The sequence below is a fragment of the Equus przewalskii genome, chromosome 3, assembly GCF_037783145.1.
Source record: "Equus przewalskii isolate Varuska chromosome 3, EquPr2, whole genome shotgun sequence".
In the NCBI taxonomy this organism is placed as follows: domain Eukaryota; kingdom Metazoa; phylum Chordata; class Mammalia; order Perissodactyla; family Equidae; genus Equus; species Equus przewalskii.
In genome coordinates this window covers 60186079-60203550 of record NC_091833.1, presented here as the reverse complement: position 1 = coordinate 60203550, position 17472 = coordinate 60186079, and the positions used below count along the sequence as shown (strand labels likewise).

The following is a 17472-nucleotide window of genomic DNA, read 5'->3' as shown; positions in this document are numbered from 1 at the left end:
AGCTCACAACTGTTGCCATTCTTTTTTTTTTTTTTTCCTCTGCTTTTTCTCCCCAAATCCCCCCAGTACATAGTTGTATATTTTAGTTGTGGGTCCTTCTGGTTATGGCATGTGGGAGGCCGCCTCAGCATGGCTTGATGAGTGGTGCCATGTCCATGCCCAGAATTCGGACCAGCGAAACCCTGGGCCGAGGAAGCAGAGTACATGAATTTGACCACTCGGCCACGGGGCCAGCCCCCTTCCTGTATTTTTCATGTGGGTCATCGCCAAAGCATGGCCACCAACAAACAGAACCCAGGCCACCAAAGCAGCACTGAACTTAACCACTAGGCCATGGGGCTGGCCCCTAAATAAATCTTTTCTCCTTCATTATGTTTGTGATTGCTCATCATCTGGCATGTTGTCACTGAGTTGGTAACATGGTTTATTCTTGTTAGAAAATATATTCTCTAATAGAATTTGACTAAATAATTCAGGAGATTATTTCTTTGTATTTTTCTTGATGTTTTTTGAAGGAGGCAGAATTTTTCCTTTTATTAGAAATTTGTTTTTAAAATTCTGATTAAAACATCATAAATTTGCCATGAAAATTTATGTTATTATTAGGTGTTTTAGGATTGATAAATTTTTTTAAGCATCCATATCGTACATTTCTTCCTTAGCAGACCAGATTTTTACACTAAAGTATTTTAGATAACGCAGTATATGCTTATGAGCATGAATCAATTCTATTTTCTGCTGTCAGTTCATTTTGGGAAATGGAGCACATAGAGGACACAAGAATGCATTCTCTTGTTCAATTTTTTGAATCTGGATTCCTGGCACATCTTTTATAAAAGATGTTAAATTTCTGTTTACACAAATGGGGAGGGATCTTAGGGCAACTTTAAGTTTAAAAAAAATAAAATGAGATTTCTGTCAACTTATCTATTGCAGGGAAGCAAAATACAGACAAGAGTTGGATTACTAATGTTGCTTTGTACCTGGCTAAGCAACTGTCCCATCGCAGTAACTCATTTTCTTCACAATTCAGCCAATGTTCCATTTGTATCCTTTATGTTTGAGTAACGTATGTATTTATCTTTGCTATGTCTTCTTCTCAGAGGTAGCTCTGTGTTCCAAATATTTGAATTCTCTTTATCCGTGTTGCAACTTTGTAAACTGTTAAGGTGGTAATGATACTTGCCTAAGCTGTATCTGTATGTGTGTGTGTATGTATGTGTGTACCATTGTTTGTTTTATGTCTGCTTGGCCTATATAGAGAATTTCTTGTAGAAATTCTTATGTGAAATACGTGTCAAATTCAAATTGCAAAATGAAGAACTACTCTAGATATTATGAACCTTTAGTCTCCTTAACAAAGATTTCAGCTTACAGGACAAATTGCAGAAAATCTTGGAGAAGAAGAGCAGTTGGTCCAAGGCTTATGTGCCCTTCTGTTGGGCATTACGATTTACTTCAATGATAACTCTCTTGAGAGCTACATGAAGTACGTAAGGGGAAAGCACTAAGGGAAAATGACCTGCTGATGTCATTACGAGATAATGATAAACCTTTTCAGCCAAAGTATAATGTAGATCAAGCTCTTATGTTTTGTTATGACTTTTTTAAGTGTCTCAATATGGTTATCTCTGTAGAGAAAAACTAAAACAACTAATAGAGAAGAGGATTGGCAAAGAGAATTTCATAGAGAAACTAGGCTTTATTAGCAAACATGAGCTGTATTCCAGAGCATCTCAGAAGCCCCAGCCAAACTTTCCCAGTCCAGAATACATGATATTTGACCATGAGTTTACGAAGCTGGTAAAAGAACTTGAAGGTAAGACACAAAAGTTATATTGATATTCCTTAGAAAGTACCTATGATTGTATCATATTTGTATGTTCTGGACATAATGCAGATCATATGATAAGCCTGAAAGAAGAGTTTTTTCCCAGCTCTTGGTCTATAGCCCATTGAAGGACTTTTGGCGTTCAGTAAAATTGGAAAGATTGTTTCCTATCTGTCATGTAGTTAGTCCATATGTTTTACTGATTAATATTTAATAATAAAATAATATTTTAAATGTTTAAAATAAGTTTTAAATGAGCTTTCTTTTACAGGTGTGATAACTAAAGCTATTTATAAGTCTAGTGAAGAAGATAAAAAAGAAGAAGAGGTGAAGAAAACATTAGAACAGCATGACAGTATTGTGACTCACTACAAAAATATGATTCGAGAGCAAGTATGTACTGATAAATTGTGTGTACTGTATGATATACTGATACTTTTCTACTTTAGGGAAGAATTTTTCCTGGACTTCAAATGCAAGAGGATACAGAAAATAAAACTCACTATTTTCCTAAATAGTTCAGAAGCATCTGCATGTTCAACAAACTGAGAGCTTAATATCTACTAAGCATTGTGCATGATGATGTGGATAAAGACATGAGTCAGACATGTTCCCATGTCACAGTCCCATGTGGGGAGAAACTTATACATAGATTATTGTGACACTCATATTGTAACATATTGAGTCTAGTGATAGAAGTAATCAAAGGTATGTGGCAGCACCGAGAGGCACCTAATTTAGCCAGGTAGGACCAGGGGCTTGGAGAAAACAGAGAAGCTGAGTCCTAAAAGGATAACTAGGAGTAAGCTCCTAGAAGGAGACAAAGAGAAGAGAGGCAAGAGGTGTTACTGGCATGTACATAGAACACTTGGTGGCTGAATAAAGGAGAAATTTGAGAGGCAAGGCTAGAGGGAGGGAGCCCAAGAAGGAAGAGTTCGTGGTGGGCTAGGGAGGAAACTGGGGCACTGATGGTGGTGATGATGATGGCTGCCATTTTTTGTTTACTGTGTTCTAGGTGCTCACTAAGCACATGTTAAACACTATCTCATTTAATTTTCACACTATCTCTACAAAGTAGTTAATATCTTCAGTTTAGAGTAAATGAGGAACCTGAGACTTAGAGAATTTAAGCTTGTCCAGGGTCACTCAGTGATTGGTGGGACAGAATTCAAATACATGTGTGTTACTGGGACTCTAAAGCTGTGCTGGTGATGTAGAGGGGACAGGCCTGAGAGTAGAAACCAAAGAAGATAAAATTGGCAGGACTTGGTCATGACTGGATGCAACTGTGAGGGAGCAGGAAGGGTCAAATATGATCCTTAGATCTCTGTCTTGCACACTGAATAGATGGTACCGAATTAGACAGAACAAGAGAAGGAGCTGATTTATTAGAGTGGACAATGAGTTAAGTTGAAACTACATTTTCAGAATCATCAATTGACATTTTCTTTCCAGGATACCAGTGAACCTCTACACTTGCATTGTGTTAAGCACCTTAAAACTTCCATTATGTTCCTTCAAAATGTATTTCTTGGTTTTTTTCTCTCATCTCATTCCTCATTGTGTTATATACTTTGATTGGAATCTAGACAGCGCTGCATTATTATCTGGAAAATGAGATTATTGAGGTTGCTAAAATGCCGGTGTCATACAGAAAGCACACTGGTGGCAGTGCATGTGGGGCAGGTTGCACCCCCTTCCCTGTGCTGCCCTCCACCCCCTGCTGCTCATGCACAGCTTGACACAGGGGTGGCCAGCAAGAGCTTGGCCAGCACCCTCTAAATACGAACGGCCTGTGTGTTGTTTTCTTCCCCACAATCTGTATTGTTGAAAGTGAAATTCTAAGAAAGAATAAAAGTAGTGGTATATTTAGCATTCAGTCTGAGCTTTTGAGTTTACAAGCAAATCAGTAAATTAGCTTCATGTTTGAATGATCCAAATTTAAATCATTAAGCTACCCATTATTAAGATTTCTCATCTGTCTCTTATCACAAATATTCAGTCATTTCCTGATGGTAAAATGTAATATTTTTGGAGCAATGAAAAATAAATATATGGAATATAATGTTACAGCCTACACCTGGGACTGATAAATATGGTTGATTTGGAAGAAGCAAAGAGTGATTTGACACAGTTACTATAATGACTCATCTTTAGAAATGTTAATTTTAAGTAGTCTCACCATTTAAAATGCCATTTGACAATCAGGCAACAAGCTTCCGGAACTTTATAGGGGCTAGCCCATGGTATAGTGGTCAAGTTCAACATGCTCCACTTCGGCCGTCCAGGTTCAGATGCTGGGTGTGGACCTACACCACATGTCAGCCACACTGTGGCAGCAGCCCACATATAAAGTGGAGGAAGATTGGCACAGATGTTAGCTCAGGGCTAATCTTCCTCAGCAGAAGAAAAAAAAAAAAGTAAAATGTTTATATACTTTGAATGACATTTGAGAATCTGTCCTTAGGAAATTCTCCAAGATTCAGGAGAACAATTATATGAACTAAAGTATTTATTGTAATGACGTTTATCATTTAGAAAAATGGAAACAACCTCAGTGTTGCTTTTAAATATAAATTATATTACATCTACTGATTAGATTTTAAATGAGCATTAAAAAATTATGATTGTGGAAAGTATGTAGAAATATGGGGAATTATAATCAAATAGTAAAGGTTACAAAATTATATATGGAATGATTATGACAAGTTTTAAAAACTTGGCCTGGAAAAAAATTAGAAGAAAATTAAGAAATAGATCAAATTCCGACTAGTTATATTAGAGTGGTGAGAGTTGGAAGCTCTTTTTTCAGTCTTCTAAATGTTCTGTTATATAATTGTCTTTTAACATCAAAAGTAATATAGATGGATATTTTTACATACACTTACTAAGTTTCTTAAATAGTTCGGTGTAAATTTCTTAAATAGTTTGATGGACCATAAAATGGAGTCGTGGTCCACGTTGTCATCCCCACCCCTCCACCCCCACACCTACCCCTCACCCTCATAATTGCAGTGAGATTGCAGGCTATGCCATAGTGCTTATTAATGGAGCCTTGCTTGAAATCTTACACTTCTGCTGCATGTTAATTGGCCTTGGTGCATATATTAATGTATTACTGCTTAATCATTGAATGATTTTGGAATTGTTAAGTACTTTAACATCCTGACTGAAAATAATCTCTAATTTTTAATTTGTTCATCTTAAAGCTAATTAATAGGAACTTGAAACACTTGAATTATTTTTCTTTCACAGGATCTGCAGCTTGAGGAATTAAAGCAGCAGATTTCTACCTTAAAATGTCAAAATGAACAGCTCCAGACAGCAGTTACACAGCAAGCTTCTCAGATTCAGCAACACAAGGATCAGTATAACCTTCTTAAAGTACAGCTAGGTAAGTATAGCTAGCATCTCTGTTGTAGTGTCCCCAAGAGCTGGACAAAAATCAGACAAATTATTCTTATGGACTAGTCTTTTTCTAACCTTAAATTAATCAGAGTTCGAAGTCCAGGCTCTTTGCTGTTGAGGATTATCTGATGGATTATCTGACATTGATTCTCAACCTTGGCTGCACATTAGAATCTCCTGAGTTGTTTTTTTATTTTTTATTTTTATTTATTTTTTGTTGTTTGTTTATTTATTTTTTATAGTTTTTTGTGGTTTTTTTTGAGGAAGGTTAGCTCTGAGCTAATATCTGTGCCCATCTTCCTCTACTTTATATGTGGGACGCCTACCACAGCATGGCGTGCCAAGCGGTGCCATGCCCGCACCTGGGATTCAAACCAGTGAACCCCGGGCCACTGAGGCGGAACGTGCGCACTTAACCTCTGCACCACCAGGCCAGCCCCCCCGAGTTGTTTTTTTAAAAAAAAATACCACAATACTGAGATCTCACTGGAGTTTCTGATTTAATTAATTGGGGTTGGGTCCGGGCATCAGTAATTATTACAAGCTCCCCAAGTGATTCTGATGTATAGCCAGTTGAAAATGACTGGTCTAACTTTTTCATTTCCTCATCTGCAAAATGGAGATGATAATAGCATCTGTGTCATCTGAGAATTAAATGAAATATATAAAATTCTAGTTCTGTGCCTGGCACATGGTAAGAGCTTAAATGCTTGTAAATAGTATCATCCAATAGTGCTTTTGACTGGAATGCTAGCCACTTAGAAATACAGTTTATTTGTATGAAGGTGACTGAAGTTTTCAGGAAAAAATTCTCTCGGTTACTTCTTGTGTTTATGATAATGATTTCTCAGTTATTTTAGGCCATATAGAAAGCTATTACTTTGTGAAAATTTTTAAAGGGATTTTATTTGCTCTTACATTAATTGACAGAATTAGAATTAAAACTACTATAATTCTTAATTATAGATCACCAAACCATGCAATTTAGTCTTAATAAGACTATGCTGTTTTTCTTCCCAGAAACCCTGAAAGTATCATCAGTTCACTATTTTTATCAATACACTATATTGCAAAGATGTAATATGTTTACAAAAGTGCTGCCAAAGTAATTGAATTAAGGAAATTTTATGTATTTTTTTATATTTGAATCTTGTAATTCAAAAAAATGAAAAACTTAAGTTTCCTACTGGCTTTTCAAATTTTATGCCTAATAGGAAAAGACAATCCGCATCAAGGTTCTTACAATGATGGGGCTCAGATGAATGGCATTCAGCCAGAAGAAATTGGTAGGTTGCAAGAAGAGATAGAAGAACTGAAAAGTAATCAGGAACTTTTACAAAGCCAGCTGGCTGAAAAGGACTCTTTAATTGAAAATTTGGTAAGTAAATGTTTAAAAATTTTAAATAATAGATCAGGAGTAATTCTCATTATCCTGCTTGTTTATTTTTCGGGATCCCTTAAGCCAATATATCATATTAAGGTTTAGAATATGAACTTTGGTGTCAGACTGACTGAAGTTTCAATGCTTCCTAGCTAATTGAATTTAAGAAGCTTAGTTAACCTCTTTAAACTTTTTTCCTGATCTATAAAATGGTGGTGGTCATATTTGTTTCATTGTTGTGAGAATTAAATGAGGCTCTGTATAAAGCTCTTTTAAGACATGGAAATCTCTCAATAAATACCTGCTTTTATGCTCTTTCTCCATATGACCTCAGCTAAGTGCTTAGATTTAATAAATTACTTGGTATAAGCATAAATTTATTAACTATGGAAAAGTTGTAGACAATATGTGCTATCTTGAAATTTTATCTTGAGTATAAAAATTAAAATGTCAATGTGACTTTTTTTTTTTTTTTTTTTTTGTAATCTACAAGATATAGCTTATATGTGTACAGTTCTGTTTTGGTTTTTTCCTATCTCTTTAGGCTGAAATTATTTCATAGTTTATTTCTTTGCTATTTATAGAGATCTACCCAAACATCACCTGGCACAAATGAACAGTCTTCAGTGACAGCTTCAGCTAGAGATTCTGAACAAATTGCAGAATTAAAACAGGTAATTTTCCAGCTTGATCCAAGTTCTATTTTGTCTTGTTTTAATTATGTATAGTCGAATAATAGGCCTTCAGTGCCATAAATCTAGAACTACTTTGTTGGGTGTAAGCAAAATTTAGTAGTAAAGACAGCCGTTTGAAAATCCAGAAGTTGTTTTAATTACACAGTAAGGGTATTTTGGTTTTATTGTGTTCTTATTATTCAATGCTGTTCTTTGTAACAGATCTCAGCATCTTACCCGCATTATTTGTAGATCATCAGTGAATAACCATTAAGAAAAATTTAAATATATTTATAAGCTGCAAATATTGAACATATAAAATCTATGCCTAATTTTCTTATACTATTGACCATGATAATTGCTTAGTTAAATGTATTGAGTGTTTAAACCATGCTGTCCAGGAAAATGTTGGATTTTAGAATTAGAAAAGGGAAAAACAGGAGGTAAACTTGTATGTATCTCAATTAGATGACTAGCTAAAAAAGCAAAATAAACTTTTTCTGCTGTAGTAATTTATAATATCTAGAAAAGCAAATTAAACTTTTTCCACTTGGTTAATTTGTGATATTTATAAATTCCTATTAAACTGGATAGTCCAGATTTATCTTTATCTATCCAATGAAGAAAGTTAAATGTATTTGTTCAAGAAAAGAGCTAAAAAAGAGAGAGAAGAACTATTTACATGTAGAATTAAATAATGCAGTAATTGGAAGAAAAACCTAGAAAAGTATCAGATCGCTCATTAGTATATTATCCCTAAACAGGTTGGTTTTTTTCCTTTTTAAATTTTCTTTCTTTCCTTCTTTCTTTTTCCTTCCTTCCATGCTTCTCTCCTTTCTTTCTTATAAAAGGAACATTGTTACTTAAAAAAATAGTAGTAAAGTAATATTAAAGAAAGAAGTGGATGGCCTAACCAACCTAAGACTGACTTTTCTCCCTCCAGTAGTCTGCTGGTCCTGGCCCACTGACATGGCTCATCTGAGAGAAGAATGACTGTGCACACAGAGAAACTATATCTTATTTGGATAATGTCTGTGCACCCCAGTAGATTCGACAATCAAACTTTTTTTTTTTTAATCGTTTGTTGTTAAGGATTTACCAAGTCTCCTGTATACGTCCACAGTGTTTTGTTCTTGTGAGGAAGATTAGCGTGCTGTTTGGGTTTTACTAAGTCTACCTACACTAGAGCTATATTAAAATTAAAAGGAATTAAGTTATTAATATACAACCTTGGTTTGTAAATCCCAAGTAAAAATTTTTCTCTTTGTGTTTCCCAATGAATCTTTTGTTAGATATTTTTATAGAAGAAAATTAGTTATATTTTAAATGGCAGGTTTTTAAAATAATGTACAGTAAAACACTGTATAAAAAGAAAAACTCGAGGCCAGCTTCGTGGCTGAGTGGTTAAGTTCTCGTGCTCCACTCCGGCAGCCCAGGGTTCGGATCCTGGGTGCAGACATGGCACCACTCGTCAGGCCACATTGAGGCGGCGTCCCGCATCCCACAACTAGAAGGACCTGCAACTAAGATATACAACTGTGTACAGGAGGGGTTTGGGGAGATCAAGCAGGAAAAAAAAAAAGATTGGCAACAGTTGTTAGACCAGGTGCCAATCCTTAAAAAGAAAAACAAAATGGTCCATGATTTCAGTGTCTACATAACTCATTTTGATAACTGAAAAAACAAAACAAAAGCCACGTATGTCCATGATAGAAAATTTTAAGAAACAAAAGAGCTTTTTGCATGACGACATCCCACCACTTACCAGTGTCTCCAGACATTGCCACATATTGAGGGGGAGATCACCCCTGGATGAAAATCACTGTTAGAATTGCTTTTCTTTGTACTTATTTGGAGGAGAGTGGGTAAGAAGTTTGGAAATTTCAACATTAATAATATGTAAACTTTTGATTAATTACTCCATTTTCATTGCAGTACTACTACTTTCATCTGTGTTTGGTGGCCCCTCGTCTAAAAATGTCCTATTTTGCCCTTTCCAAGTGATAAACCTGTAGTCTTCAGCCAGGCCCAGAGGAAGAGTTGCCTGATGCCTGAGATTGGGATGGGGATCCAGCGGTCTGTTCCTAAGCAGACTTTCCACCAGCCCTGCTGTTTTAGATCCCATTTTTACCCACACTTCCAGAGACATCTGGTGGGCCTGGTACCCAAGCCTTGTGGTAGTTTTGTATTGCAAGTCAGGCAGCAGCTTGGCTTTCTCAGAGATCAACTAAGGTTTCAGCTTTCTCAGGTGTGCTGAGTCAGTTACGGTGTCACTTGCTTTCTCAAATTCCCCAATTTTATTGCTCTTTTCTCTTATTCTCTTCATCCTTGTGGGTTTCTCCCTTTTTTCTTCCTTCCTTCCTCTTTCCCTCTGTCCCTGCCTATATGATTTTTTACATGGAATCTCGAAGGAAGCAGAGCTGAATGTATTTGATAAACGTGTCTAATTCTCTATTTTAAGCTTGAAGTTCAAGAATAATTTTTAGAATTAGATTTTAAAACTTGAAAGTTGTAATTTTAGAGAGAAGCGCCAAGAAAAGAAATAATTTTTTTAATTTCTTCCTGAGAATAGACATTTCCTTGATGAAATTAATGCTATTTAATGTTATGACTCAGTTATTTTTGTCTCTTAGGAACTGGTAACATTAAAATCTCAGTTAAACTCACAATCTCTGGAGATCACCAAACTACAGACAGAAAAGCAGGAACTATTACAGAAAACAGAAGCATTTGTAAGTTAACTGTGTTGTTTTTTCTTCTGAAAGGTAGTAAGCAGGAGGTTGTGATGTTATTTCTCAGCCACTATGGAAAAGAAGGAGATTTGTCAGATAGCACCTTCCCTTTAGGTTACTCACTAGCCGTTCTAGTCACGTAGGCTTCTTGGCCGTGGTGGCAGCCATGTTGTAGTCAGACTCACCAGATCTGTTTAATCAGCTACTTAATGGTTCATTTTGCTGATGTTTTGTATTTCATCCCATCTCTGTCCCCTTCAGTCCAAGCTGGCAAATTTTCTGCTGGTATAAAATTGTTCAAAAACCTTGTTGGTAACCCATGTAATTCACAGGGGTCTAAGCCAACAGACAAGAAGGTTCTCCTGGATCCTTCCTGGATTACCACATCTCTAGTCCAGCTTCTGCTGAGATGGTTGATTGGGTCCATGAGTCACAGAAGTAACTTCTTGCTAAATGGTTGTCCAGCCACACCCTTGATGTTTCACCAGAGTATGCTTTATCATTTATTGCAATATGATTGGCTGAGAATTTTTAAGTCTTCAAGTTCTGACTCCCTTTGCTTAACAATTCCTTCTTCAATTTGTCTCTTTTCTGTCACATTTTACGATAAGCAGCAAGGGGAAACCAGGCCACACCTTTAACACTTTGTTTAGAAATCCCCTCAGTTTAATATCTAAGTTCATCACTTATAAGTTCTGCTTTTCACAAAACACTAGAACACAATTTAGCCAAGTTCTCTGCCACTTTATAACAAGGATCACCTTTCTTCCCCTTTCCAGTAACATGTTCCTCATTTCCATCTGAGACCTCACCAAAACCACCTTTAACATCCATATTTCTACCAAGATTCTGTTCATGATATGTTTTCTCTAAGGCCATGGAAGCTTTCTCTACAGCTCTCCTCTTTCCTTTATGAGCCCTTACCGGAATGGCCTCTGATGACCGTATTTCTACCAACAGTCTCTTCAGGGCATTTTAGGCTTTGTCTAACATGCACCTCAAAACTCTTCTAGCCCCTACCAGTGTCGAAGCCCCTTCCACATTTTTAGGTATTTGTTACATCAATACCCCACTTCTCGGTATTTTGTAGAAAAAAGGTGGGGAAAGATGGAAAAACTGTGATTTAAGAATATTTCCTATAGCATTTAAGAAAATACTTGCATTTCAGCAGTTAATGGCATTCAGCTCAATTTCCCCACCTGTCTCTCTGAGATGACAGTGTGGACTTAACTTACAGAAATTTTATGAGGAAAAGGCTTTGAAAAATATTCTCTGCTTATTAAATGCTATGTTGCAGCTACGTGAGATTGTCTCATTGGTTGCTTGTTTGGCCCGACCTTGAGGCAGCTTAGCCCAGACTGCCTTGTACTCTGCTGAGGTCTGATGCCACACCACTCCTGACTCAGCCTCCTCCTCCTCTGAGGGGAGAGCTCACCTTTCTAGGGAGAGCACTCACTGCCTCTAAACAATAAGGAAGTATGTGGTCTCTTAGTGGAAGTAAAACTTCAAAATAGCAAGAAAATAAATCACTTTGGGGATGTCATTGATTGTAACTTTAAAGAAGCATTTCTTTCCAATTTCTACTTTCAGGTAAAATCAGTTCCTGTACCAGGAGAGAGCGAAGCTGGAATGGCCACAGAAACTACTGATGTGGAAGGAAGACTGTCAGCATTATTACAGGAGACTAAAGAATTAAAGGTTGGCTTTGGTGAAATTTTTATTTGTTGCATGTTATATGAAATGAACTCCAGGAAATTTGATGTTTCTCATTTAATTTCTCAAATCCTTAGATTTATGAAGAAAGCTAATGGGGTGTAATTTTCTCTCACAACATGTGCATTCCTATTTTGATGATTAAAGATGACACAAATGGAGATTTTTAAATGCCACTTCAAATAATGGTATCAATTATATAAAATAAGAATGTATATGAATGTACTTTGAAAGGAAAAATCATTGAAAATAGTTAAGTTTTCTAATCATCTCTAATCACAATAAAAAATGAGTACAAATTTGGCTAATACGCAGGCACATGTAGGCTTTCCCTAAGGCTAAGGAACATAAGCACGTTAAATCCTGCCAGCCTATTATGTGACAGAGAAATGAGAATAAATAACATAAAGAAAAGAATGAGGGAACAGTAATAAAAATAAAAGACATCGAAAAAGGAAAATAATGTGTGATTGTACCCTTCAGATTGTAGTCAAAATTTTTTTTATTGTGGTAACATTGGTTTATAAACATGATTTAAATTTCAGGTGTAGAACGTTGTAATTTGACATCTGTGTATACTAGAGCATACTTGCTTCTGAAAGTCTGCTTTCCCTCCATCACCATAAAATTGACTCTCTTTACCCATTTCACCTCTCCCCATGCTCTTCCCCTCTGGTAACCACCAATCTGTGATCTACTTCTATAAGTTTGGTTTTTTTTTGTTTTTTTGGGGTTTTTTGTGTGTTCCGCATATGAGTGCAATCATATGGTATTTGTCTTTCTCCATCAGACTTATTTCACGTGGCATAATACCCTCATGGTCTATACGTATTGTTCCAAATAACAAGATTTCATCTTTTTTCATGGCTGAGTAGTATTCCATTGTGTGTTTGTGTATGTGTGTGTGTGTATATATATACACACATATATATACATATGTGTATGTATATATATATACCACATCTTCTTTATCCATTCATCCATCAATGGGCACTTAGGTTGTTTCCATATCTCGGCTATTGTAAATAACGCGGCAGTGAACATAGGTGTACATATATCTTTTTGAATCAGTATTTTCATATTCTTCCAGTCAATACGCAGAAATAGAATAGCTGGATCATATGGTAGTTCTATTCTTAATTTTTTGAGGAATCTCTATGTTGTTTTCCATAGTGGCTGTACCAATTTACATTCCCACTAACAGTGTGTAAGGATTCCCTTTTCTCCACATCCTCGTCAACACTTGTTATTTCTTCTCTTTTTGATAATAGCCATTCCAACAGGTGTGAGATTATATCTCATTGTGGTTTTGATTTGCATTTCCCTAATAATTAGTGATGTTGAACATCTTTTCATGTGCCTGTCGGCCATCTGTGTATCTTCTTTGCAAAAATGTCTGTTCAGATCCTCTGCCCATTTTTCAATCGGGTTGTTTGGGGTGTTTTTATTGAGTTGTATGAGTTATGTACTTTAGACATTAGCCCCTTATTGGATATATGATTTGACAATGTCTTCTCCTGGTTGGTAGGTTGTCTTTTTGTTTTGTTGATGGTTTCCTTTGCTGTGCAAAAGCTTTTTAGTTTGATGTAGTCCCATTTTTTTATTTTTGCTTTTGTTGCCCTTGCTTGAGGAGACATATCCAGAAAGATATTGCTAAGACTGATGTCAAAGAGCGTACTAAGTTTTCTTCTAGGAGTTTTATGGTTTGAGGTCTTACATTCAAGTCTTTAATCCATTTTGAGTTAATTTTTTTATGTGGTGTAAGATAATGGTCTACTTTCATTCTTTTGCATGTGGCTGTCCAGTTTTCCCAACACCATTTATTGAAGAGACTTTCCTTTCTCCATTGTATGTTCTTGGCTCCTTTGTCATAAATTAGCTGTCCATGTATGAGTGGGTTTATTTCTGGGCTCTCAGTTCTGTTCCATTGATCTGTATGTCTGTTGTGCTGCCAATACCATATTGTTTTGGTTACTATAGCTTTGTAATATAGTGTGAAATCAGAGAGTGTGATACCTCTGGCTTTGTTCTTTTTTCTCAGGATTTCTTTGGCTATTTGGGATCTTTTCTGGTTCATACAAATTTTAGAACTTTTTGTTCTGTTCCTGTGAAAAATGCTATTGGAATTTTTATAGGGATTACATTGAATCTGTAGATTGCTTTAGGTAACATGAACATTTTAACAATGTTAATTCTTCCAGTCCTTGAGCACAGAATATCTTTCTGTTTCTTTGTATCTTTAATTTCTTTCAGTAGTATCTCATAGTTTTCAGTGTACACTTTTTTCTCTTCCTTGGTTAAACTTATTTCTAGATATTTTGTTCTTTTTATTGTGATTGTAAGTGGGATTATGTTCTTAATTTCTCTTTCTGCTACTTTGTTGTTAGTATACAGAAAGGCAACAGATTTTTGTATATATATTTTGCACCCTGCAACTTAACTGTATTCATTTATTTCTAATAGTTCTTTGGTCAAGTCTTTAGGGTTTTCTGTACAGTTGTGCATTACATAACATTTCAGTCAGTGATGGATCACGTATTTCAGTAGTCCCATAAGATTAGTACCATATAGCCTAGGTGTGCAGTAGGCTATACCGTCTAGGTTTGTGTAAGTACACTCTGTGATGTTCATACAATGCTGAAATCACCTAATGATGCATTTCTCAGAATGTATCCTCATCGTTAAACAACATGTGACTGTCTATAAAATCATGTAATCTACAAATAGTGACAATTTTACTTCTTCCTTTCCAGTTAGGATGCATTTTATTTCTTTTTCCTGCCTGGTTTTGGACTGGCTTGGTCAGTCTGGCTAGGACTTCCAGTACTGTGTTCAATAAAAGTAGCAAGAGTGGGCATCCTTGTCTTGTTCCTGATCTTAGAGGAAAAGCTTTTAGTTTTTGACTGTTGAGTATGATGTTAGCTTTGGGTTTGTCATTTATGGCCTTTATTATGTTGAAGTACTTTCCTTTTATACCCATTTCATTGAGAATTTTTATCATAAATGGATGTTGAATCTTGTCAAATGCTTTTTCTGCCTCTATTGAGATAATTGTATGATTTTTACCCCTTAATTTGTTAGTGTGGCATATCACATTGATTGATTTGCGGGTGTTGAACCATCCTTGCATCCCTGGACTAAATCCCACTTGGTTGTGGTGGATGATCCTTTTAATGTATTGTATTCAGTTTGCTAATATTTTGTTGAGAATTCAGATTATTTTATTGTTAAGCCATGGATTTTATTTGAAGTATTTTTCTTTCCCATGTAATTCTATGTATGAAGTTAGGATAAAAAAATGTTTTTTAATTGAGTTCTAATTTTGTCACTAACTAGGCTTCTGCTGTAAAATGTTTTGTGTCTTTATTTATTCCTCTGATTACCTGAAATGGTATTATCTCTTAGGATATTTTGAGGAATAGCTAATTAAAACTATTTTTTGGATGTCTATATAACCATCTTGGTTAGGTAGCCTAACATAAATTCTTATGTTACTGGATGTGTGTGCGTACGTGTGTATGTGTGTTTGTATTTTAAACCTCCCATCCAGGCCCCCAGCCCAAAACTCCTCATATTGAATAAGTACAGTGATTTGTCATAGAAAGAACACATTTGTTAAAAAGTCTAGGAAAGTAAATACTAATTTTAGATTAGTGATTTTCACCTTTTTTTTCCTAGAATGAAATTAAAGCTCTGTCTGAGGAAAGAACGGCTATTAAAGAGCAGCTGAATTCATCTAACAGTACCATTGCCATTTTACAAAATGAGAGAAATAAGCTCCAGGTGGACATTACAGATTCTAAGAAAGAACAAGATGATCTCTTGGTGTTGTTGGCTGATCAGGATCAGAAAATACTTGCACTAACGAATAAACTCAAGGAACTTGGTCATCCAGTAAGATTGAAATGTTTCCAAACATGGTTTATATTATGTTTCTTTATAATATATTCTTAAAATTTGTACTGTGGCCTGGAAATGTTATGCCTATGTATCTATATTACAGGCATAGATGTGTAGGTGCATGAATGTGATATTGTCTACACTGCTTTCACGGTGTTCAGTGAATTGACTTACAACGTGGATTAGGCACAGTTTCCAGCTATGTTAACTGTTCTCTTTTGGGCTTTAAACCTAGAAAGTGAATTAATTTGATTGCTCCTATGATGATCGATTACTCTCACCATCCAAATGTGCCATTCTCTTTTGCCATGTTTGTTTCAGGTTTGTGTGCAGAGAGGTATAACTATCCGTGAGCAAGTTAACCTATATAGCTCATCTCATATTAAAAATGAGAGGGAACCTTGAGCATTAAATCAAGGAAATCAGATGGCTTATAATTACTGGAATAAAGAATTTATCAACAGAGTGTATATCGCCATGTGTTGAATGTGAAGTGAACAAATCTTCATAGTGTTAAATGTATATTTTCCCTTTAGGTTGAAGAAGAGGATGAGCTTGAATCCGGAGACCAGGATGATGAGGATGAGGAAAATGAAGATGATGGAAAGGACCAGGATGATATCTAGCTTTAAAATCTCTAGGCATGATAGAGATTATGTGGTAACTTTGAAGATGAAGTCTTAAGACAGTGCTTTGGTTTGCCTCCACAGAAAATAAAGATTTCGAAATCAAGTGGAAAACATTCACTAATAAGACTATTGATGTATTTTGTAAATGATGCCACCCCTATTGGAAACCCTGAAACTCTAACTTTATGCAGAACACACATCTTTTATTGAAATTCTCCTGAACTGTCCCCAAATATAATTTGCAAATAGCTTCAGACACCAAAAATATACCATTTTAAGGCATGTGGTGGCAGTGCTATTTGCCTTAGTTCCTTGGTTGTTTACATAAGTTCTGTATGTGTCTGTTATTTTCACTTGTCAGAATTTGTGGCTTTAAGTACTAACACATTTGATTTAATGTGTATTGGAATCATCGTTTCTAAATTCAGTATTAGAATTCTTAGCTAATGATTTCCTTTTAAAGAAATGGATTTATTTAAAGGCAAGGTGGCATGGGCTGGGGGTAATATACATCATCAGCCCTCCATTCAGTGTGACTCCTAAGATGTGCAGGGTAGGGCAGGTTAGAGTGAGTGCCTTGATGCCTGATATGGCTGCATTCGGTACCTCAGTGAGGAAACGGAAAGATACTGACATACAGTCAGGATGAGGCTGTTCCTGAGAAACTTTTGCAACAGTGAATTTAGCATGTGGTTGGTTCTGGTTTTATTTTAAGGTAAACATTAAAACAAATTAAAGTTAACAGCTCATACAACTCAGATTTAGTATTGAGTATCGTAAAACATATTATGTTCCTAGTTTTAAAAAGACCCAAACTATGATTTATATAATTTATTGGCATTTTTGCTGAATAGGTTTAAGTCAGATAGTAGATTTTTAAAAAGCAAATGAAGCAATGTGTCAAAATTTAATGTTTTCGTAATAAAAATAGATATTATGTTCACTTAATCCCTGGTCATGTTTCCTTTTTTTAAGATTTTGAAAAAAGTACTTTATTCTTAATAAAAGATGAGGCAAGTGGAAGTGGTGGAGGAGTTCTCTTACTAAAAGTACATTATAGTAACTGAATATTAAAAGCAATCTTATCATTCAAAACTAATGATTAAGATTCCAGAAGATTGGAGGCGGCCAATTGGAGCAGAAGCAGAGGTTAGAGAAGGGTTTGGATGTTTCTAAACTGAGCATTGAAGTTCTTAGCAATGAT

General features: G+C 35.6%; 1 protein-coding gene across 4 annotated transcripts in view; it reads left to right on the top strand.

Annotated features, from left to right (window-relative positions):
• The window catches only part of USO1 (USO1 vesicle transport factor), a 95894-nt gene extending 78678 nt beyond the window's left edge, over positions 1 to 17216 (top strand). For 2 of the 4 annotated variants that reach the window (XR_011538671.1, XR_011538670.1), the window contains 11 exons: positions 937 to 1047; positions 1371 to 1489; positions 1638 to 1819; positions 2103 to 2224; positions 5087 to 5225; positions 6454 to 6617; positions 7205 to 7294; positions 8238 to 10026; positions 11617 to 11724; positions 15418 to 15633; positions 16176 to 17216. Coding sequence is in view for 2 of the 4 variants with exons in the window: in XM_070614630.1 (XP_070470731.1) it covers positions 937 to 1047; positions 1371 to 1489; positions 1638 to 1819; positions 2103 to 2224; positions 5087 to 5225; positions 6454 to 6617; positions 7205 to 7294; positions 9928 to 10026; positions 11617 to 11724; positions 15418 to 15633; positions 16176 to 16265 (1440 nt within the window). In the remaining 2 variants the exon portion in view is untranslated. The remainder of the gene's footprint in view (positions 1 to 936; positions 1048 to 1370; positions 1490 to 1637; positions 1820 to 2102; positions 2225 to 5086; positions 5226 to 6453; positions 6618 to 7204; positions 7295 to 8237; positions 10027 to 11616; positions 11725 to 15417; positions 15634 to 16175) is intronic. The other 2 variants (XM_070614630.1, XM_070614631.1) reach the window with 1 other exon arrangement.
• The last annotated feature ends 256 nt before the right edge of the window (positions 17217 to 17472 follow it).